Consider the following 23,761-nt stretch of genomic DNA (forward strand, 5'->3'; position numbering starts at 1 on the left):
TCAGGGGGGGTGCTTTATTTTGTATTAATTCAACCTTTAATTTCTTTCTAAATATAGACTAGACAGAAAAGATAAGGGGCTGGCAACATTGCAATATATACTAAATACAAAGTTTGTTGAATAAAAAACGTAAATGCTGACAATTTTTTCTGAAAAATGTTTTAATAAATGTTATGATACAAAGCAATATAATTCCACAAACATGTAATTTTTAGATACAGAACATAAATAAAAAAAATAAAAAATTGACGGAGACTTTAATGTAATAATGTTGTGAATAGTTCTATTGTTGAGGCAAAAATAGTCAATGAAGGCCCAGTGAGGCTCTTTACGTGTTAAAACGTGAGGGCTATCGCATCAAAAGCACCTTCTAGTTTTGGTCCACAATGAGTGCTTTAGGAAGTACTATTGTGCTCTGTTCCACATTATTTTACAATCTCTAATGTCTGTAGTCAATTTTCTTATCTTAATACTTATTAATAGTGTGTGTAATTTAACAAATGCAATGTTGGAGCCTGCTTTAAGATAAAATATATTAGTTTACTTTTATACAAAACAATTTTAATATAAAGTGTATTTTTTATATAAAGGATTAATGTGATTGAGAAACAGTTTACTGATTGAGATTTACAAGAATTCAAATAATTCTTGCCATACGTTTTTGCAATTGCATAAATATATTTGGTGCATTTGGTAGTTTATTGAGTGCAAAATTATCAAGTAGAAAAGAATAAAAGGAGAATCTTCAGAAAGCATGATATATTGTAAAAAAAAAATGTTTTGTTCAATTGGAAAAAGATGTGTGACATTGTTATTCCAGAGTCATGCACATTGCCAGTGAAAAGTCTCCCATCTCTTTGAACCCAGACTTGTGGCACTTTTCCATCAGCTGCAGTTTATCTCAGGCTGTAGGGCCAGTGTTAGTGCTGCCCAGAAACCAGGTTCAGATGGCACGATTTGCACAGCAGCTTCTCATCTAAAGGATAGCAGCCATGCTCATTTGGTTCAGGAGAGAGCTGGATGACACAGATCTGCATAAAATAGAAAAAAAGACTTATCGAGTGATGATAACTGTGCGTGTGTGTACCAGTAAACACTGTTTGCTTGCAGAATGCCTACCTCACATCTGTAGCAGTTCTCGTGGTACGAGTGTCCCAAGCATTCAACATTATAGCTGTCAGTGCCATCTTCTTTTGGAATGATTAGCTGGTTGCAGGCGTAACACACTGGGGCATACTTCCTGTAAAGACAACATTTTAGTGCAAAGAAAATGAGGCAAAGTAAGAGTGAGTTTTGCCACCTTGTGTTTTAGGTCCACATTGGCAATAAATCAACCTGAATTGAAAGTGATTTACACATTAGAACGGCTTCAAAAGCAATTTGTTGATGTATTATCTCAGGAAATGTTACACAAAACCTCTTTGGTGGACGTTTTTCATGTGATGCTTGCCACAATTGTTAACGCTCATACCTGTAATAGTCCTGGAGGCAATAAACTTCTCCAACTTCTCCCTGAGCAAAAGCTTTCTCCCCAATTTGCTGTTTGCATGTTGCACAGGTAAAACAGGAAAGGTGGTACGCTCGCTCCAGTGCACGGATCACATGGTCTGTGATAACGTCCCCACATGCCCAGCAAAGCTCTAGGCTTGCCTAAGAGACAGAAATAAATGGTTAGTGGAATACATTTCAGTATTAAAAGACAATAACACATCTTCCACTGTTTAACTCATTCACTACAAACCACGTATACCTCATGTGTGACTGTTGGCCATTCTCCAAAAGACAGCATAGTGTTAAACAATACATTATTTAGTTTGTTCCACTTTACAAGCAGCACTTGGCTTCTGATCATTTTTGCAAAGAATACAAAGCGGATAGGTCATTTCTTTACAATGAACATCTTTGCTACCTTTATTTTTTACATTTCATTTAGACTTGAATTCAATCTAATTACACTGTGTACTAACAAAACATTGACACTAAAAACAGCTGACACAAGTTGACTGTGATGGAGTTATTTCAAGTCTGGCAGGTTGATTTGAATGCTATAGTAAAAGTAAGGTAAACCAATGGCTACTGGAGGGTTTGGGAGAACCACAATTAAAAAAAACATCACAGCGGTCTTTGGAAAACAGCTAAAAATAATAATGCAAAATTTGAGAAAGATTGTAATTTATATTTGCAGCTTTAATAACATTCTGGAGTGTAACTGTATTGACTTTGATCTACCTGGTAGCAGTCTTCACAGAGTGGGATGCCTGCCTTGTTGTAGTACTGTTTGCCAGCCAAGGGAATGTGACAAGATCGACACTGGAAGCAACCGTCATGGTACGTCCTGTTCAAGGCCTCGATTGCAGGTTCAGAAGGAGCCACGGGTTTCCGGCAGAAGCCACAGACATCTGCATTGAACACAAACATCAAATTTAAAAGCGGATTACATTTATATGTGTATTGTGTATTGTTTAAGAGGTAAATGTGTACATAGAGATATTGTTACCTCTACTCTCCCTGCTCGTGCCTTGGCCATTTTTATGGATCCCATGGGATTGTTCCTCTTGGTTTAACCCACTAGATGGTGTGCTTGTTTCCGCCTGCGTAAAGCACATTGTTAATGCAAACCTAAATTAAACCTATAATAATAAGTACATTTCTTTGCAGAAATACAAATATGAGGAGCCTCTAAAAATATATTGAAAACACAAACCAAACATGAATAAAACATTGGATGCATTGTATAGTTACAAGAAAGAGAAAGTATTATTAGACCTCCTGCTGTAAATCAGCCCATTTTCCTGGTCAACGCATCATTGTTTCTGCACACAGATGTGCCTACAATGATAGGAACTAAGTGTATATAGGTATCTACAGCTTGGAAAGTGTTTATGAACTGCACACATTTTCCTTCACAAAGTGTTTTTAATCATTCAGTCATATCTAAAACACAATAGTTTTTTCTTCATAATGTGTTTAGCAGATTATTCGTCCCAACCAGTGCACAGCATAACGCAGTATCTGTAAAGGTTGTGGAAAGTTGTAATCCTTTTCCTAGGGAAAAGAAATTACTTTGAGGAAAAGTGGGATCAAGTGTTTAAAACTGTAAATAACAGTGGTAGGCATGCACGTTTGAGTGATGCAACTGGGACAGAAGTCTGCATACCTCTCGGTTGTAAACTGGCTGCTGACCTGGCGTCAGAGGGTGGGAGAGAAGCGTCTGGGCAGGAGGAGGTGGTGGAAGTGCTGATTCTGCAGAGAGCGATGTTCCTTGGGATGAAGGCAGTGCAGCAGCAGGAGGAGGAGGAGGGAAGAGATCTGTTTGACAAAAAAAAAAACATTATTTTTAATCACTTGGTAGCAATTTATACAAATGCTTTTTATTTAAGTGTCAAGTAATCACTGAAAATCAGAAAAATACAGTAAGTAGAAAATAATAACGATGATGATGATGAGATGGACAGTTTAAAAATATAACGATTGATATTGTCTTTTTTATTCCACACTTTCTTCTTCCTTGTCACAACTGGGTGCCTAATACCCACAGTACAGCTTGACTGCTGACAGTTTGGTCAGAGTGTGTGGTGTTAGGCTGGCAGCTTGTCTTGCCTCGAGCTGAGAAGGAGAGTGGACTACAGCAATCTGCTAAACTCACTTATTTCTAACTCTAACTCAAGTCACATCACCTGAGGCAAATTATCAGCATTTCCTAATTTTTTTTCTTCAGATATTCAGTATTATTCCCCTTGTAAACAGACTCTGATGTGTGATGTTAACCTTTAAATAATATCAGAGGTCTTGTAATGGCAAGAAAAATACAATCTCATTTGTATTTGGGGAGGATCCTAAAATGAGCAGCACTCGTATAGTTTGGGAATCCCTCCACCTCAACAAATAATTAAAAAACAGACTTCTAAAACAAAGTTATGGAAGGACAGGTCCAAAACATATTATAAAGGTCAGCCAGGCCCAAATGGCATCAGTTACATATAGCGTCATTTTCTGCATGTATTTCAGGTGCTTAAATCTAAGATGAAAAATAGGTGTTGTCATAAATACCTGCAGCACCTCTGTCGTCTCCTTGCAGCTTTCCTCTGCTGGGTCCGGGTTGGGCAGGTTTTGGGCTCTGAGGGTCTGAAGTCTGGCCCGTGGTCCCCGTAAAAGTCCGGCCTTTGCGGTCTGCGCTGCTATAGGACTCAGACTGCTGGTCGTCCTCTTTCTTGTGTTTGACGGCAGGGACGTTGTCACTTGGGCTAACACGTACAGCAGTGTGCGGCTTGTCTCTAACTGCACCACTGTGAGCTTGGAGGACGGGCTGCTGCTGTGTTACAGTGGCTCGATGAGGAGCAGCCAGAGTGATGAAGAAAGAAGACACTATCCTTTTTGGTGGAGCTGCTGATGCCATGACTGTATACAACCCACATACAGCCTATAAGGAGGACAGAACCATTATGATCTACACTCAAGACTATTTGCAATGCTTTATAGTTCTATGGAAACATAGAAAACACACTACACTACTTGATCTTGACCAACTGGAGTGTAAGAAAAAGACATAATGATATTGAACTTGACACATTGTATTCCTATCATCGCAATAGTGTTGAATCTAGTGTACACACCCTCTCAGTCAACTTTGTGGGTGCGCTCACTATCACTTTAGAAAGATAAACTCACACACTCACAGCTCTCATTACCTATAATGAATGGTTTTAGAGAAAGCACAAATCTGAATCATTTGTTTCCTTTAAACCCACTGACTCTGGCTGTGAGCTGGCATTACATACCTGGGAGAAAATGTGGTTTGGAGGCAGCTCAGTCTTTTCCTCTTTCTCCTTCCCTGCTCTGTATCTCAAAACTTCTGGTGTGTTTTCCCTCTTGTAAGCTGCCACTGAGAGAAGACTTTACTCCGGTAGAGAGGGAGACTATCAGCAGAAGGCCACTCCTTTTCCTTCTGCACCTCCCTCCCAGACTCTCTCGTCCGTCGACCCCTCCTCCTTCTCTGGCTGACTGACAATACCACCTCCCTCCCGACCGTAAAAGGTGAACAGTTAATCTCGGGCAAAGTGCAGTAAAAAACATGACACATGCATCTACTATGAAAACTTGGCAGGCACACACAAACACAGTGGCATGCATGCACTTAGACACACAAAGAAAGTCATGCAAGTTAACAGTTGGGCAAACTAACCAAAGGAAAACAGTCAGACTTTTTACAAATGAAAGAAAAAAACATCATAAACTATTTCATTAGGTCTTTGCCCTTAAATACACTCACTTGCACCTCCCACTCCTTTATCTTTTTGCATGCCAGCAGGATGTGACTGTACCTGCCTTTTCCAGCAACTCTCTATCTCAAACTGTCCTCTTTCTCTCTCCTGTGCAGCTCTGCCTTATTGTTCTGTCAGCTTTATTTCCCCTACCTCCCTCATTGAGTCTGCCTCCTTTTTTCTTCTCCCTCTTTCCTTCTTCCCTTCCCCCACTACATTATATCACTTTAGCCTTGACTCACTATCAGTGTCTCATAGCATTGCTTCCATTTGTGCCCCACCGACGTCTGATAATATGTGGTGGAATTCATCAGGCTCGGCTGATGGAGCTTCTCTGGTTGAAAGGAGCCGTAAAGGAGCCGTAGCATTACAGTGCAATGAATCAGGGCATTGTGCAAGAGGAGATATTGGTGTATTAGGATAGGGGGGCAGGGGGGCAGTGTCTGTGAGAGCTATGAACAAGCTGCTTTGTTGTGTTTGGTGCTGTCCACCAGAGTGAGTCTAAGTAATATCAGGTCTGCTGATCAGCAAATATTGTGGTTAGTTTCCGGAGCAAAATCTTGTACGGTCTCCTCCCCTCCGGAGAGTCAAAAGGGGAGGATAGAGTAAGAAACTACATGTTGAATGTGGGTCAGTGTGGAAGAAGAGAGAGGGTTAACAGGAGACGGAGATGAGGAGAGTGATGGGGGTCTCTGTTGTTTCAGCTCTGTGGAAAGGAATGCTGCAGTGATGTCACGGTTGCAGGAGGGAGCATGCTTGCTGATGACACAATCCCCAGACCTCCGCGCTCCGCCCCCCCAACAGCCTAAATCCTCATTAAACCCTCTGAACCTCTTCACTGCTTCTGCAGCATGGCTTTTTAAATCACTCTTCTTTTTTTTTTACTTTAACCCTCAGTTTATCTACTGGACAACTTTTGTAATAGAAGGAAGGGAAAGAAACAGGGAGAAACAATGACAAATGCATGTTCACAAATTCGAATTGATGTTGATTTCCTAACTGCAAACATCTGCAGGGGTTGAAAAACTACTTCTCATGGAGAAATACTGTTACTTCATCAAAATACCTCATGTGGGAGTAAGATTACTAAACAAAACAGTTAAGGAGAATGTGAGAGACAGAGGCTAAAGTATTCTGACTTCTAGTTAAAGCTCTAAAAAAGCAAGATTACACTTCTCATAATGCGACTGGATAATGTACTTCATTACACCCCCACTGCCTCATACCCACTTCCTTAAAACTTCACACCTCCTGTTTGTCATGCAAGCTTTCTGTTGAAAAAAATTCAAAAATTGCTATGACATCATTATTTTCCTCAAACTTTACAAAGATCACAAAGTCACTGGATTCTATAATTTATAAGTATACATTATACAACTGTTTTCAAAGGAGGACTAGTAAACTGATAAATGTATCTCTTGGTCACTCTACTGACCTATTTATCTGCTCTTAATCACTGTGTTTCACGTATTATTCATGAAGGAAGTATTTCTCAAAGAATACATCTCCGAAAATGTGTAGTTGTGTAGAATATCTGATCAATTTAAGGTAATCTAGAATTAATATGTAAAAAGGGACTCAAAAAGCCCTTGACCCCATCCCTGACCATATTGAAGATTGTACCTTCATACTGGTGGAGGTTTATTCTGTTTACATTGTGTATGTTTCATGCTCATCTCTATTCTAATCAACGGCTTTAATTTATTTGGCTTGTTATAATAATGCTGTGTGATTTAAATAAAACACATCTGCAGTACAATATATGTAGCCTGACAGTACTTGTTAATGTATTTGGCTTCCATATACATGAGTACTCAAAACAACATAATAACAATAATCACATTTAGCGAAATCTTCAAGTTAATACTGGAAATAAAACAGCAGCTTATTTATGGTGCGAAATTACAAACTCCTCATGCTTTGCTTCTCTTTAAAACCAGACTCAATAACAGATAAATACACAAGTTATCCCAAGCGTGGCCCAAATTATATTTTTATTATTCATCAAGTATTGGCACAGTTTGACATTTGAGGTATTCTCTGGTATTTGAGGTAGATTTCCGGTATCTTTCATCTGATGATCTTTTCCTTTGTTTTGCGACTGGACCTCTGTTCATGTTTTCTCAAGCTTGTGTCTTCTCCTTCCTAAAAGTGAAGTATGACAATTAAATGTAATTTCTATACATTTATACAATACATTCAGAAATAGTCATGTTGTATAAATTGCAGTGTAAATGCAAAAAAAAGGAACCACAGAATATCTTTATTAAATCACTGAGTGGAAAACCTTTAACGCAGCTTTCAGCAGGTCCTGAGAGGGCAGCAGGCAGACCGCTTCACCCAGGAAAGTGATGAGGACGTGCAGGACATCGGACCAGTTGCCCACTGTCAACATAAGCACCAGTAAGGCTCCCAGTCGCAGCATAACAGTGTGCAGCAGGACCTCCTTGCCAGTCTGCCTCTGCTGATCGTCTGTGCAAAATGAAAAACCAAACGTTGTTTAATAACGATAAGAGATCTTTTGTGCAGTGTGACATGGTACTGTTTTCTGAGATTCCTGGGTTTTGCTTTTGAAATCCTTTGTATGGTTTGTCACATATGGATTGTTTTTTATGGTCTCATTTTATATTGATTATTTTATTGGTCCAATTTTCTGTTGCATCACTTATGGCCTTTCTTTTTTACTTTAATTTGGTGTCTGCTGTTACTTGACTGAGTTGTGTCTTTTTTGTACTTCATTGTACAGAGTAACTCTGTTAACTGTGCATATGACAATAAAAATATCTTGAATCTTTTGTTATCGGTCACTGTGCTGGGGGACCAAACTAGTTATCTAACCTAATTTCAGATGTTTCTTCCTCCAGAAGTCTTCCTAAAGGACATTTTCATTTCCCATTTAGTTGACCAGACAATCACCTTGAATGTAGACCACCAACATGGTGTAGCAAAGTGTCAATGGAATCCAAAACTTGAGAGCATCTTTCTGTGACAGGAAGTGGTCATAAACCGTAGCGGTGGAAGCCACAGTTGCTACAGCAAAGGCCAAGACAACCGCTCTTTGTACTGAAGCCAGTATGGTGTGTCCAGTGGCCAGGAGGGTGAGGCACTTCCCACAGTAGCGCTCTCTGCTATGTAGTGGGTAGAGTTTGGCCACATGGCTCCACACACAGTGGCTGGCACTGGCTAGTGCCCAGCTGAGAGCAGCTGCCAGAAACAAGCTGAAGGAGCTGTGTGGAGCCCCCTGATGGAGGAAGTCCAGAGTACAGGTGAGGCCGCATCCCAGGGAAAACTGGCACTGGGTCAGGAGTAGGTCTAGGCCTCTGCCTTTGGCATCCTTAGTTCACATAGATACAAGAGTGTGGGTGAAATGAGTTAAAATCAGTGTAGAAATAGCGTTATGTCTAACACAAGAACAAACTGCATAAAACAAGTCTAAATCAATGAATTATCAGATGCTCTGTTTGTGTATAACTCACCAGTCCTGCTGATACCCAGGCAGAAACCGCTCTGAGAGAAAACTCCAGCACTATCAGAGAGGAAACCCTCGAGCCCACCAGAGACAGGAGGACCGTCAGGATCCAGAACTGCAGACATGTTATCCAGTTCCCTCTCAGAAGATTGCTAGCTGAGAAGGGCCTCTGTTTGCTTTCAGCTTCAGTCTCAGAATCACTGTGTCGAGGGGAAAATTAGACATGAATACACTGAGCTTAAATGCACGATGTACTTTATCGCCCCTTTTTAAGGAATACGCTCACCTGCATGTTTGAATAAGGTTGTAAATTCTCATCAAATGGCACAGCACTGATATTCCACATGCGCCCACAAGCCCTTTAAAGAATAAATAACATTACAGTCAAAAACATTACATGTAAAAAAGACTACTTTACACAGAGGCTCTGAAAATTTAGTGTTTATTTTTTACTGCCGTGAAGAAGAAAAACATACCGTCAACTCACCTTGAAAAAAACAGTCTATTAGGTTTGAATTTAAAAATGTCAATTCAGAAGTTCCCGTGATCCAGGAGAAGGAAAAAAACATGTTTATGTTTTCCTTGTAATATCTCAACAAGGACACACACAAAAATGTTGTGATCTCTGGCTCATGCTACTTCAATCTGAGAACCTCATCAGAAACTTCAAGTTAATGTTGAATTCCTGTTAACCAGACCATTGCCTTCATTTCCTCCTGCTCATCAGGTTTGGGAGTGCTTTGTGTCTCAGGTCCAGAGGTCAAATGTGATTAGTGAATGGTTGTCAGTCTAATCATTTTCTGATGAAAGAATGTGAGACTCTTTTCAAAAACAGAGCAATCAGAAACCTTTTAAATGGTTTTAAATAAAAGCACACTGCTTACAATGCGTCTTAGATATCATGCATTTAAAATATGCAGCACTTGTGTCCAAGAAGATACAAAACCAAATGTATTTAATGCTTTTCATAGAAAAAACTTTATTATTATTATTTTCAAATGCAGTTCAAAGGCTGGAAGTACTTGTAGGTAGAATTTCTGTACATAAAAACCTCATATCAATGTCATCAGATGTTTTTCTTTCCTACAAGGCAACTAGAATGATATATTAAACTGTGACAGCACGCATACCATAAACAACACATAGTTTATGTTTTATTAATCCAGTATTTTTCTTGATCTCATTGGCACTCCATTGATATGCCTGCAAGCACATGGGTCTCATTTCTCTCATTTCATCTTTGCTGCGGCCCGACACATGAAAGCCCATTGCTTGTAAATTCATCATTTGAGGTATTAAAGTTAAATCTGATAGTTCAACAGCATATATATTTGACATTTTTACAGGACATATTTGTTGGAGTTTGTGCAGTATTTGCCAGACAGAGTGAGTCTCACTTAAAGCAATTGTTCAACATTTTAGGAAATACACTTGTTTACTGACTGCAAGAAAGCAAATAAACACATTTACCAAAATGTCAAACATTTGCTTTAAATTCAATGTCCAGATTCCAGTCACTCATGCGCAGGATGATCGGGATGTTTTAGTTCCTTCACCGACTCTGGTTGTGCTTCACCGGCTCTGGTTGTGCTTCACCGGCTCTGGTTGTCCTTCACCGGCTCTGGTTGTCCTTCACCGTCTGTTGCCTCATCAGATCCCAGAATAGCATGCTGAGCACTGTGTGTGGGGCCAAACGCAGGAAGACAGGGCCCATACCTTTATACAACCCCAGCAGGCCCTCGGCTTGGCACACCTTCAGCATACAATCTGAAAATCCTTGATATAAACGCCCCTGAACAGGCAGAGAAGGAAAACAGTAAGTCTTAGTATGTATCTGGTTAATCTTTTGTGCCATTGTTGAAAGGACAAGGAATTTGATGAAAAGAGGTCGCTTAAACTCACCCTACGCAACTCATCCACTGGCTGGTTGTAGAGTCGTGTACTAATGACGTCAAACGGTGTCATGCTGATCGCCACAGCGACTCCACTGATCATGGCAGCGATCAAAACTGTGAGCCAGCTGTTTGGACTAAACAACTGCAAGATAAGAAAGTAACTGATTATGAACGGACGTTTGGCTGATAAGCGTGACGGCAACTATTCTGGAACATGTGCTTTAAAAATGCCAACTGTTTATCACATATACCTGGGAATGTGACACCCATTCCTTGGCCGAGGTGAAGGTTGAAAGTTGAGCAGCTGATCCCACCATCACTCGAGGCACAGCCCCGTTCACTCCCCTCCAAAGACCAATTAAACCGTCTCTTCTATAGATGGTAACGAAGGCATCAGAGACTCCCTGAAATGGAAGAAAACAAAAGGCATTGGTGTGTTGGACCACAACTAATGTTCGAGTGTATCATTAGGTGATAGGAATATGTTTCTGGTGGATTGAAAAGCTGTTTTCATGCATATAACTTTGAGTCATATCAGTGCAAAATAGTAAAGCGCTAATGTTACGTGTTTATTGTGCATTGAGACCACTGGGTCTCATGATCAGCGCAGTATTTGTTTTTATCTACCACTACAAATTATACATGAACATTACGTGGCATCAGTACAAAGTTTAAACACCAAAGTACACACTACAGTATCTATCAGTGGTGGAATGTAACGATGTACATTTATTCAAGTAGAAATATCTTTATATTGTACTTAAGTATCTCCATTTCATACAACTCTATACTTCAATTTGAGTACATTTCAGAGGGAAATTCTAATCTTTTTTTAAAAACACATGTATTTGACAGATGATAATTATAACAGGAAAAGATGATCTACACTAACAGGTTCAGCATAACCAGCAGAAGGGCGAGGGAGCTGTAAATCAAGTGCAGTGAATCCACACCTATACAATCTGAAGAGAACGTCTAATTAGGCACTAACTGAAAGCACCTGTGTGGGTGGACCTTATCTGCTTCTACTTTAAATGTGTCAGCAGTGTAAAATCAATAATATAAAATAATATAACACTTCAATCTGCATTACTTTTCAAGTAATATTTGCATACTTTTACTTATATTGAAGTATGTTCAGTGTGGTCCATAGTTACTTTGACAAAACAACATACAGTGTATTCGCGTGTCTTACTTTGAACATGTCGGACTTACCAGGTGGTTATGTTGGTGGCCTACGGCTATGGCTTCCACACTCTGAGCCTGCAGGTGGGTCTTCACCTTTGAAGCAAATGCAGCACAGAAGGTTAAATGAGCATTCAGACTGAACTAGATACTGTGCCAAAAATCTATCCAAGCACAAACAAACCAGACTTGTTGTCACTCGGCTGATATGTCTCAGTCAGATGCCAGCATGTGTTATGCAACAATTAGAGGTAACTCTGCCAATGTTTACCAGGTGGGATTCATATACAACACTAAAACTAACTTGTCTTTAATAACTCCTCAGTGATTCATTCACACAAAACCTGAATGCTCAAACAACAGTTTTGACACGCACAAAACCAAGATGTCTCTCCCCTCGATCTCATGCAGAATGTCAATAAAATAACCTTCAGCCAACCTTCCTTTCCTTCACTCACTGCCAACAGCAAGGAGCTAGGAGGGAATGTATATTTTGGCATCAGTGAGTGGGTTGAAGCAAAGTGAATGATTATATTTAGAGAGAGAGATAAACGTGTTGTAAAACAATACGGTCTTTCCATGACGGTGCAAAATGCTGGAGGTGGTTTTAAATGACAGCTGAGGCAGAAAAGCAAAAGCACTTCTCTTGTATGAGAAGGGACGTGCAGAGAACATTCACATAATGTGCTTTAAATCACGAGACGGTGACATTTGAAGCATTATGATTCTATTCTGGTTTTATAGATGCAGAGTGAGTCTGCATGTAATCTGACAAACAAAACTGAATGGGACCTGACAGGTTGAGGGGCAGAGGGATAATACAAATATATGACTCATTCATATGGACAGGATATGGTTCATTTAGCTTGAGATAATATTGGTTGATGTTTAAACTAGATTAGACGTCATCTGTGACTAACCACACACACCCATGTAATGTTCTCAAACTGGATACAAATAGATGTCGGACATTTGAGACACATGTGAAACTAGCTGGTTCGCTCTCGTGTCTCAGATGTAATGATTTACAGAATTATTATTTAGGCCAAATGCAGAAGGTTTGCAATGTCATGTTTGAATCAATGTCACTGTTCATACTTCTATTTCACTGTATATACTTATATACACTTCATGTACACTGCATCTACTTTGCATTTTTGCACCTTTTTTATTGTTTAATTTTCTTAAATGTAATACGCTCTGCTGTTTTGTATATATATATTGAGTATTTTTCATACCTAATATTTGTGTGTCTTCTTTGCTTGCTGCTACCACAAACAAATTTCCCCTTGGGGTGAATAAAGTATGTAGCTATATCATTTAGGTTTTCCAAATTTGTTTCTTTTATTTCATTAAAAGTGTGACACCCCTCGTTTATTTCACACAGTTGATGTTGTTTACCATGTTTTCCCTTGAAACTTCCTTTCGTAGCATTGCCCTTTACAATACCCCAAAAAGTTATTGTTAAAGAATAGGTTGATACGTTTTCTATATTTAATCAATACTGACGTATCCACATTGTACATTGTAATAGTAATTGGGCGCTGTAATTTTTTCTCTTGTCCATGGTCCCGAAAGAATCCCTTTCTGAAGCGATTTAAATGCACAAATCAAATGAGCATCTTACAACTGTACAGTCTTTTTACAGCAAATACCAGTATGTGGATATTTGTAAATCAATAATGTTATGTAATGTTACAATAGAGCCCATTGATGTTTACTAAGCTGACATATGAAGATTTAGACCCACCAATGTGGACTGGTTTCTGGTTGAAGTTGGAGACCACTGTGTTGGTACTATTTAAACAGTTGGGTCTGATGGCATAACAAAAGTATTACTCTGAAACCTTTTGCATAATATATCTGAAGCTTGCCACAAAGGACAATTACTCATATTGTCTTTCCATATTAGCTTCCTTGTCGTCTTTACGTCTGTAGCTTGGTTGTTAATTAACTTTTTGGGGTTTTCTTTAACGTGTGTGTGTGAGATCAGGTCTGTTGAGTGTGACCTAATCGGATGAAACACTCAGTGGTACGGAGGCTTTCAGTTTCCTATTAAGCTCAGTTAAAGACCTATTGGGCATATACACACAGCACAAAATTACATCATGGCTGATATCTCGTACAACATTTGGTCGACTCACAGACATACACCCTGTCACCCTGCGATAGAAGAGCCAATAAAAGGAGAAACTTTACTAAACTTACCAGGTAGGCAGGAGAGGCAATGAAGGCCCCCAGCGCCCCGGCCCCGGCCCCTGACAGCAGACTGCCCCCGTGGAACGAGGTGAAACCCAGAGCGTCACAGTAGGAGTAGGTGCCCAGTCTCACGCCGTTCATCACACTCTGGTACATCAGCCCGACTGAGAGCCCCTTCTGCAGGCCCCGGAGACCGTCTGTGCGGCCCACCACCCAGAGGGCCTGCAGGGCTCCGCGGTAGTGTCTCTGGTAGGACCCCCGTGCACGCAGCTCTCCCTGAAGCTGTAGACGGGTCTTCACCACCTCCAGGGGATTGGTGAACACACAGGCAGCGCAGCAGGCCAGAGCACCCAGGGCAAAGTCCAGAGGAGGCCAGACAGCTGCAGGAGGTGGCGAGGGTCTGAGGACGCCGCGGGGCACAGCGGACACAGTGGATGCCATCCTGGGGGAGAGCTGGGCATCAAATGCAGACTCGTCTGGTGGAGTGTTTAGCAGCTCAGCACTAGTCATCTCTGGGAAGTGTTTGTTCTGTCACTTCTTGTAATGACTTGTCCCCCTTTTGTCAGTGTGTTAGGGTTGGTGCACAACAATGAAGTCAAAAAGAAATGCTGCTAGCATTTGTGATAGCTCATTTGACATCTTTTTGCATGTTTCTCTTGTGACATGTGCCTCTTTGGTGTCTTTCTGCGGGGACTTTCTCAGGGAGCTTCCTTGACCGTCTGCACCATCTGCAAGAGAATGTATTCATGTTGAATTAACATTTTTTAATTGTGGAGTTCAGGTAAGTTTGCATAAGGCTCAGCCCTACATCTAAGAACATAGTGTTCTTAAATGGGTCAAGAGGAAGACGGAGAGGAGTCCTGTGGGAATGGAAACATTAGGATTTAGCTCGCATGACAGACCTGTCTACTACACCTGATAAAACTAAACATTTTCAAGAGCAGACAATTGCACACACAAAATCACCTGTCCATAACAGGTCACACACCACTCCACTCCACTCTAAGTCATTCAAACCAGCATACAACTACACAAAGCCACAGCACAAGTACCAGAGGCTAACAAAATCAATTAGAAAAACTCTTCTCACGTGCCTTTTGAAGAATTATAAAAAGCTCTTGAATTTGGTGACTTCATTCAGAAAACTCTCAGTATCTAGTGATCCTGTGCTGCTCCATTCTTCCTCTCTCCCCATCATTGTAAACATGTGTCCTCAGCACATTCATTGTCAAGGTCTCCTCCCACCGTCTCTCACCAGAGCCAATACGTGTTGAGTCTTGTCTGCCACATCACCGAGGCCTCGAGTCTGCACCAATCACACGTCTGGGATCCGCACTGCCCCCGCGCCGGGCCTATCGGAGTTCTCTGGGTAAAAGGTTGTTGTTCACAGAGGAGGCGTGGAGTGTCTCGGGGAGAGAGGAGGTCAGGATCCACGCTGCCTAAACAAGGTTAATCTTCTGAAGAGAGTGTAGATAATCTCAGAAACAAAAACAAACAAACCTGTGCTGTTTTACCTCGGCACCATTATGATGTAATCAATTAGATTCTTACATGAACGACTGTTTTAGAGATATTTTGAGCATACAGATAGAAATAACGGGGAGATTATTGGGTAGTTCTGTTAAAAAATCGTTCAGAAGCTAAACATGTTTTTTTAGTGTCTAACAATGCAGCATAATCTTGTCTTTAGTCTATTCTATTTTAACATAGTTATCCCTCATTGTATTTGCTTTGTGTGTGTTGAATTTGTGATTCTCTGTGTTGCATGTCTTGTTAGTACTTGACAATGTCTCCTGAATGATGATACTATGTATTTTAATATTCTCACTTTATTCATTGTTTGTGCACGAATTGTAAAGCGTCAATATTTTATAAACTTGTATATTTAAATACTTATTTCTGTTTTTAGGTTTGTTTTGTAACATCTGCCTCTCGGGACTATGACAAATAGCCTCTTGGTTAACCCTGGCGCTCCGTACACTGTCCCCTTATCAAATACACCATTTAATAAAGCATGTGTTCTAGCTATCAATTACATTTTGAACAAATTATGCTAGTTTGTTGAAATGACTCATCCATGTGCCCTTTTCTTTATACAAAGGAGCCAATAGGGGGCGCTCTTTTACAGCTAAACTACTCAGAGTTCACTCCCAAGGCCTCTGAATGAATACATCAAAAGTAACAACAGAGTTAATTCTTGATCTTGGAGACAGCAGCTGCCTAAAGCAATCTCACCAAAAGGATTAGTGTGTTGCTCTCCAGGAGATTTCGATTGTTTCACAAGGTCATCCTCAGCAGATGGGTTTGTTGATCCCTTTAAAGACTTCTTCTGGAAACTTTAATATTATAATGTAAACTGAACACCTTAAAGTTGTGAAATTGAATCATTACTAAATATTCAATCTTATTGTGTAAATAGCATTGGATTCTTTAACAATTGAAAACCTTAAAAAAAACATTCATCTGAATTTACAGTTTAAATTTCCCTATATCGGTTTTCCAGGTAATTTTAAATTTAGCTATTTCAAATTGTTTGTTTTGTTTGTTTATTGCATATTCAGACAGAAAACTAGAAAAACTATTTTTGGATTTAAAAATGTATGTCAACTTCACTTTAAATTCAAACATGAACTTTCAGACTACTAAACTTGAACATAATGTTTGTCACATGATCCAAGGAAGAGTTCAGATGAGCGACTGAAATGCCTCGTTCAGGTCATATGGGATGGATGGAATAACTTGTAATTAGGCTACAATAACTCCCATAGGACATAAATAAGATAAAAGCCCAAACGTACAGCATTGGCAAATTTCATCTTGAAATTTGGTGACTATTGTTTTGTGTCAACTTCGAAGTCTTAGATTAAATTACTGGATTTGAGCAAATGTATTATATTTCTTTGAACAATGGATACTTCAATTTTGCAAATTTATGCAATGACCAAGAAACTTAAAATCATGTTTTTTTACGACATGAAATTACTTACTGGAAATATCAAAGAGTAGTTATTAAATCTCATATTTAAAATTTGCTTCTATACTTCTCATCTGTTTACAAGTTGCATTCAAAAGTTCATGCTAAAAATAAATTATAAACATCTCAATATCTATGACAACTCTGCTCCCTCCATCTGCTGATGAAGATTGTGTGATAAGATGGAAAATACATCTACAACAGCCACTAATGTAGTTGTCAAAAGAAAAGCAGAAACATTTAATCAACACAAACACACAGCAGGAATACTAACACTGACAGAGCAAACATGGAGGCCTTTATTGTATAACTATGTTTATAGTACAGTGCCACGTCTCTGACCCACCATGGCCCCCGACACACATTAGTCAACAACTTTTAACCACCACCGTGCGCACGTACACACACTCACACTGTTTTCAATGTAAACATTGCAGGCTTAAAGAGTGATACAAAAAGCAAGGTAGTCGTCAATTGTTTCTACGTCCGTTATCTCAGAGTTCCTCTATTCCAAGAGTTCAGAAGAGGACAAACAGAAAAGTTATCGTTTGGCTGATCACCTTTTGGGGAACAACAAAATAATATCCTGTTCACTCGAATCACCACACACGCACACATTATTATCAAAGTGTAGTTAAAGTGTTTTATTTTTTAATGTTTGTAGTAGGCAGAAGGGAGAATAGTGAATTTATGAAGTGGAACATCTAATAATGAGTATGTTCTTTTCCCATAATCCTCTCTATAGGAAAAAGGCATTGTGTGTCAATTCCCTTGTGTGGTGACAGGGTGGAGCATCTTTCCAATCCCGCCTGGAGCTGCATTACCTTTTAGCTCGTACAAAGTACAAGGCGTTGGTTTTAGGGTAGTACTTCACATTCTGTTTCTTGTCCATTAGGCCCCCAAAAATGATGAGCTCACCCCTACCCTGTACCACTGTGTGAAGGCTGGTCTCAGGAGGCCCTGTAACTGCAGCGGCAGTCCCGTTCCCATAAACTCTCCAGGACACCACCCCCACAGACTTGGCCCTAGACACATCCAACACATACATCTGCATGGGCTTGCAGTTGAGAGACTGGTACAGAGGTTTCCCTACGTTCAGGCTTTGGGGTGGGTGATGGCCTAGACGCCGTGCAATAGGTGGAATAGCATGTCCATCAGCTACAGCAGCCTGTGGAGGGCTGGAGGATGAAGACGGAGGGGTTCCAGGAGGACCACCACTTCCTCCTCCAGGAGAAGCCCCCTGCGTGGAAGGCGATGAAGACGGTAAAGATGAGGAAGATTTGTTTTTCACTGCCTCCAGGCCTCGTCGTAAGGCAGCAGGGGACACTGCTCCCGGTGGTGTGTGTGGGGAGCCGGCAGGAGGTGTATGCAGGCCATTGGTGCTGGGCACCTCAGGGTGGTGAGCGACGGAAAGAGGCGACTCCCAGCCATAGTCTGTGGAGGCAGGTGGGAGAGGGCGAGAGGAAGGAGATGCGGCCTGGGCCGGGCTGGTCCTTGGTGAAGGGGAAGATCCATTTAATAAAGGGGGAAGTGGAGGAAGAGGAGGGCTGTCTGGGCCTTGTGAAGGAGACGGCTGTTGGGATGAGGACGGGCTGCCTTCTCTGGCACTTCCTCTCGCTGAGGGCCGAGGTCTCAGTGTGCCCCAACGGCCGTTTACACACGGAGCCTCTTCAACAGCTCCCAGGACAACACCGGCAGCACCGCTCCGAACAGGAGAATGGGAGCGCAGGGAAGGCGGTTCGGAGCCCAGAGGGGCAGGTGTGGCACTTATTGGGGAGGGCCGAGAGTTAAGACTCGGGCTGAGCGGTGCACGGCCAGATGGAGCCTGTGAGAAAACCACCACACACTGGCCCACCTTGAGGTAAATTAACAAAATGAGAGAAAAACGACACATTAGTGATAAATCTTATGCTCAGACATACACATGCGTAGGATAAGATTTACAACTACGGCAGACACTTACTCTACAAGCTGGGTGACACCACAGCTCAGGGGCCCCATGGTCCTCGTTTTCCACCTGCAGCTGCTTCCACCTCCATGGTGGTGCATCCATGTGGAGGAGCCAGGCATCTTTAAGGAGCTTTAACACACATAACATCAGGGTAAGTCAAAACTGCCGTCAATTATAGTCACATGGAACATTTTCTAGAAGACATAGAGGTGTTGTTCTGATATAAGAGCGGAGAAAATAAAACCTTACTGCATTAGGACCCCCACAGCCTCCCAAGATGAGCAACGTTTGTTCGTCAATCACAATCTAGAAAGAATACATGTAAAACGTTGTCATTTCATTTCATATAAAAATGTTAAGTGGAGGTTTCTGGCAGAGAAAATCTGTCTTCAAGGGTCAAAACTCTAGCGACACTGTAAATAAAAAATTCTTTGTCAGACCTTGTTAAGAAAAGTTTAAATGAGCAATAATTCTAGGAGGAATGGTTAATTTTGTCTAGCTTGAAGGTTGAAGCCTTACTTGTGATTGGCCTCCTCGTGGGTGGGGTGATGGGCCAGATATGGGTGGCTTGGACCAGGACCACTGTTCCAGGTCCAGAATCCAGACTTCATTACTCCTGATCAGAACCATCAGAGGGAACGACATCATGGTGAGGTACACTCTTGTATGGTTTTAAATTTAAATCTAATTTAGAGTGTGGTTGGGGACTCTCTTACGAGAAATGTTGAACAGATTTGTCAAATTAGACCTGTGTAGGTCTTCTAAGAGCCGAGTAACAGCTTCCAGGTACCAGCTCTCTGTTTGTTTTTTCTAGTCTATTTTCCTCTATTTTACCTGAGTAACTAGTGGTCGTTACTGAAAGTGATGCAACTTCATCACCTCAGAAAATCCTATACTCACAGTCGCCTGAGGAGTCAATAACTATTTTAAAACAAGGTGAAACACCGTTGCAAACACTAGATGCCCCGTCGTCTTTGCAGCTAAGCTTGAATCGTTTGTAATTAAATAAAAGTAATACATTCATACATTTGCCGTGCTCCTAGTGATCCCCCAAACACCACCATGGTGTTTCCAATCACAGAGGAAGAGTGGCCAGCCATAGGTGGAGGTCCATGTGTTGTTACTATACAGTTCCACCTGAGAAAACAGAAGGATGGAGAAAAGTATGCCCAAAAGTTAAACTGTACAAAGTTTGTCTGTCACTTGTCACAACTTGATCCTTTAACTCCCAGTACTGAAGTCTCTCTCACCAGTTCTTTGAAGGAGAGTAGGTGTGGATTTCATCAAAAAACCTTTCTGGTTGGTGCAGTGGATATGGGCTGGGACGAGTCCAACCCCCGAACAGCACCAACAGATCTTTGTGCATCACGAGAGTCGCCCCAGCTTTAGGAGATGGATAAGAGCCTGGAAGAGTAAAAAGTAAATGTAGCTACATATGCCTGATGTTGTATGTATACATTAATAATCTCATGAATATATACCACCAAATAATAGCTAGTGGAGTTAGATGACGGACTAACTTAATGCCACAAGTAAAAATGGCTGAACAGAAATGGGAAACATTGCAGTAAAACTGTGTAATTATTTTGCGACAAATGTGACAAATGTTGCCAAAAAAAATAACGTTAATTTTGTGATTCATAGCCACAGAAAATGCTTTTTACACACGTCTTAACCATAATTTCTATCATGCAATTTCATAAAAGGAATATAAGATTTAAAGTTTACAGAAATAAAATGCAAGTGCACTAGCAAAATGATTTTACTACAATGTCATTTCATCAGTGCTTCTTTGTTTTGTTTTTATCTTCAAATACCATCTACTCAGCTGCTTCTGCTGAGCATCTGACGACTATATTTACTTAATGTGGTTTCCTCTTCCCCTTGTGTAATCCCCAAATGGAGTTTTGTTTTTACCAGAGCTAAATATCGTAAAAGGGGCTCAGATTTCTGTTTCCTGTGGACCTTTACTGCTTGTAACCTACTCGTACCTGAGGCTAAAGGGCGGATCCACTCCTTGCTGTTGAGGTCAAGTCTCCACAGATCATTGAAGGCAGCATTGCAGCTACTCTGAGTGCAACCCCCAAATACATACATGGACTGGTTTGAGTCATAATAGCATGCACCTGCAACCCAAACAAAGAACAATTACAGCAATTTTAACAAACAGTCAGTCTAGAGTGTCTTTTTTTGCTTGTGTGCCAAGAGCAGTAAAACCAGTGTCCAGCCTGTCTAATGTGGGCGACTGTGGATCAGGGATGAGCCGGGTCCTTCAATAAGAGGATCGACGGTTTGATACCCAGCTCCGCTAGCCGATGTTGATGGGTCCTTGGGCGAGACACTTAACCCCAAATTGCTCCCGTAGCTGTGCCTACGGTGTATGAATGTTAGTGAGTCCTGATTTTAATCCTTTGAGTGGTTGGCCGACTAGAGAAGTGCTATAAAACTATAGGTCTATTCAACATTTAATGGGGTAAATAGAAGACCGCTTGAAATCGTTGTACATAGTTGTTTACAGTATGGGTAGAATTATTTTCATAACAATCCTTAGAAATTTAAAATTAGGTTTGTCTGACAATACATTCAGATTTTGTATTTAGATATTATAAATCAAAAAATTATGTCAGTGCATTAAGCGACAGTATTTGACACTGGCACTGCTAATCACTATTTGATATACTGCACACTGGACTCATAATCTAATTCAAGGTAGGAAATCAAATGTATTCTCACTGAAATTTTGGTCACTGGCGTTTGAAATCTGTACATATTTACATACACAAACACATTTTTCCCCCCTCTTGATTGTGTTTTATAGCGAAAAATACTGACACTGATCTGAACATTTTCAGACTTTGAATGCATAACCAGAAATTCTGTAATTTAGAATTTTGGACAGTGTATATTATATATTTGATGTGTAACTCATTTCTAACATGAAGCGTTATAAAGCAGCATATACTGACTGTGTGAGAAGCGCTGAGTGATCGGGGTCCCTGGATATGGGTATGTGCGACTTTCCCACTGGATATTTCCCTCCTGGACAGCTCTCAAGAAACCATGGTAGCACTGATAAGCAACACCTAGAAGAGATACAATATTAGTAAGCAACAGAAACACCAAGAAGTGGATAAAGAGCGCTTTTAAATTACTTTACAATTTGAAATACATTATGAAACAAGGACTCTCCATTTCACTGCTCTGCTTGTAGTGTAATGCACACTTTCACCCACTATAAGGTTAACCAGTCCACCTTAAGATTCAGTTTCATAAAAGGTTATGTAAATATGAGGCATACCTTTAATGAGGCGATACCACTGCTTACATACAAGAGCAGCGGTCTTGTGCTCCTGGTAAGGTGAGAGGAAGGACAGAATATATTCAAGAACTTCCTCTGGCAACTCCTCCATTGTTCTCCCCCCTCCTTTGGCACCATAGTCCATGTTCCCTTCTTGTCGGCAAGACCCCATGTTTGCCTCTTCTTCCTCAGTTATCCCAGAAGGCCCCGCACCATCGTCCTCTGTATCCATGGCAACAAAGCATCCATCCTCATTATCATGGGAGCGGGACATTATTGTCTGTTGAGACATGGGGAGACATGCTAGTAATATGTGTGCAGGAGCATGTTTGCCACCGGCTACACTTAACTACACTTTACAGTGATTACAATTATTTTTAATTTAACCTAGAAGACTCAGTACACTAACCCTAACCCACTTCAATCCTGCCCTATATGCTCTTTATTTGATTTCTGCAAATCACATTTATAGAGGATAAATCCTTGAACAAATTTGAATAAATGTTGGTCTTACACACACAACATGAAACATACAAAGCTACGACGTTAACCACCATAACATTTTTGAGGCATTTAGTTATCATCAGTCTTAATAGTTACATCCATTGTCTGAACCGGGTGGTGCCCTTTCTAGACTCGGGTGTCCCTCTCATATCGTTAGCTACATCTAACTAGCTGTCGTTAGCTATCACATATCAAATGAATGTTGGGTCGCTAAAGCGAAATACCACCTAGAGCTAACCACCTAGGAAAACACATGAAACTCAAGATAAGTTAAGTTAAGTAAACAATGAACCGCTTAAGCTACAAAACACCGACTAACCTATACATACATGTTATTGGATTTAACGTTTGCTCCTTGGAGAATACATGCTAGAACTGGCTAGCGCGAGCTCACTGCTCACGAGCATCCAAGCTAACGTTAGCGAACATGAACGAGTCTCAAGCTAACGACGTAACGTTATAGCAACAGCTTACGTGTTTTCTTAAAAATGTATCTCAGCTTGACAAAATGTGGGAACCCCAACTTCTTAAGTACCCTAATGTCGCGAGAACCTTTCAAGACAACAGTCTCTTCTAACGTTACACCCTAATGAGCTAGCTAGCAAGCCGTTATCTGCTGCTGATAATCTATGCTACGGTTAGCTCGAGCAGAGAATTAACTCCTCTAAAGTCAAATACATGTTGTCAATGTCGCTCCTTAACTGCTGCAGGATTTTTAATACCGTTGTTGTCGACGGGATCTATTACGGGCTCTGGCTGTTTATATGTCTTCTCCTTCCCCCCCGGTATCAGCTCCGGAGGTTCCTCTGCAGGCTCCAAACAGTCGCCATCTTTCGCTCTGTGAATAGCGTCCTCCGCAGCACAGCGACGGCTGCAGACGGTCTGTGGTACCAGGGTGGGTCCTCTGGACCCAACACTGCGCCCCAGCTGCTGTGGGCACATCGGTTCCCCAAGGAAAGGTTAGAATAACCCCATATGGTTATCCAATTGGTTTTATTGTTGCAAAGAAAATAAGAAATAAACTC

General features: G+C 40.9%; 4 protein-coding genes across 4 annotated transcripts; all 4 read right to left on the minus strand.

Moving 5' to 3' along the window:
* Positions 1-149: 149 nt before the first annotated feature.
* fblim1 (filamin binding LIM protein 1) lies at positions 150-4,877 on the minus strand. The gene is made up of 8 exons (XM_079218043.1): positions 4,779-4,877; positions 4,051-4,420; positions 3,158-3,309; positions 2,498-2,591; positions 2,230-2,399; positions 1,472-1,650; positions 1,120-1,240; positions 150-1,031 (listed from the first exon to the last, which is right to left on the minus strand). Exons 2-8 carry the CDS (start codon positions 4,394-4,396, stop codon positions 921-923), a joined length of 1,173 nt encoding a protein of 390 aa, XP_079074169.1. The 5' UTR covers positions 4,397-4,420; positions 4,779-4,877; the 3' UTR covers positions 150-920.
* Positions 4,878-7,527: 2,650 nt separating this feature from the next.
* On the minus strand, positions 7,528-10,081 carry LOC306736705 (transmembrane protein 82-like; the record flags this gene model as incomplete). Its single annotated transcript, XM_079218359.1, has 5 exons — positions 7,528-7,733; positions 8,178-8,595; positions 8,738-8,930; positions 9,017-9,089; positions 10,075-10,081. 5 exons carry the CDS (start codon positions 10,079-10,081, stop codon positions 7,528-7,530), a joined length of 897 nt encoding a protein of 298 aa, XP_079074485.1.
* Positions 9,733-14,519, minus strand: slc25a34 (solute carrier family 25 member 34; the record flags this gene model as incomplete). The annotated part of the gene is made up of 5 exons (XM_079218956.1): positions 9,733-10,522; positions 10,633-10,767; positions 10,877-11,029; positions 11,841-11,906; positions 14,019-14,519. The coding sequence occupies 5 exons, from the start codon at positions 14,517-14,519 to the stop codon at positions 10,343-10,345; spliced, it is 1,035 nt and encodes a 344-aa protein (XP_079075082.1). The 3' UTR covers positions 9,733-10,342.
* Positions 14,520-17,286: 2,767 nt separating this feature from the next.
* fbxo42 (F-box protein 42) lies at positions 17,287-23,565 on the minus strand. The gene is made up of 10 exons (XM_079217650.1): positions 23,459-23,565; positions 22,233-22,512; positions 21,901-22,017; positions 20,926-21,060; positions 20,185-20,338; positions 19,961-20,071; positions 19,454-19,550; positions 19,184-19,240; positions 18,947-19,063; positions 17,287-18,838 (listed from the first exon to the last, which is right to left on the minus strand). The coding sequence occupies exons 2-10, from the start codon at positions 22,504-22,506 to the stop codon at positions 17,804-17,806; spliced, it is 2,097 nt and encodes a 698-aa protein (XP_079073776.1). The 5' UTR covers positions 22,507-22,512; positions 23,459-23,565; the 3' UTR covers positions 17,287-17,803.
* Between the last annotated feature and the right edge of the window lie 196 nt (positions 23,566-23,761).

Source organism: Taurulus bubalis (genome assembly GCF_910589615.1).
Source record: "Taurulus bubalis genome assembly, chromosome: 5".
Taxonomy (NCBI): Eukaryota; Metazoa; Chordata; class Actinopteri; order Perciformes; family Cottidae; genus Taurulus; species Taurulus bubalis.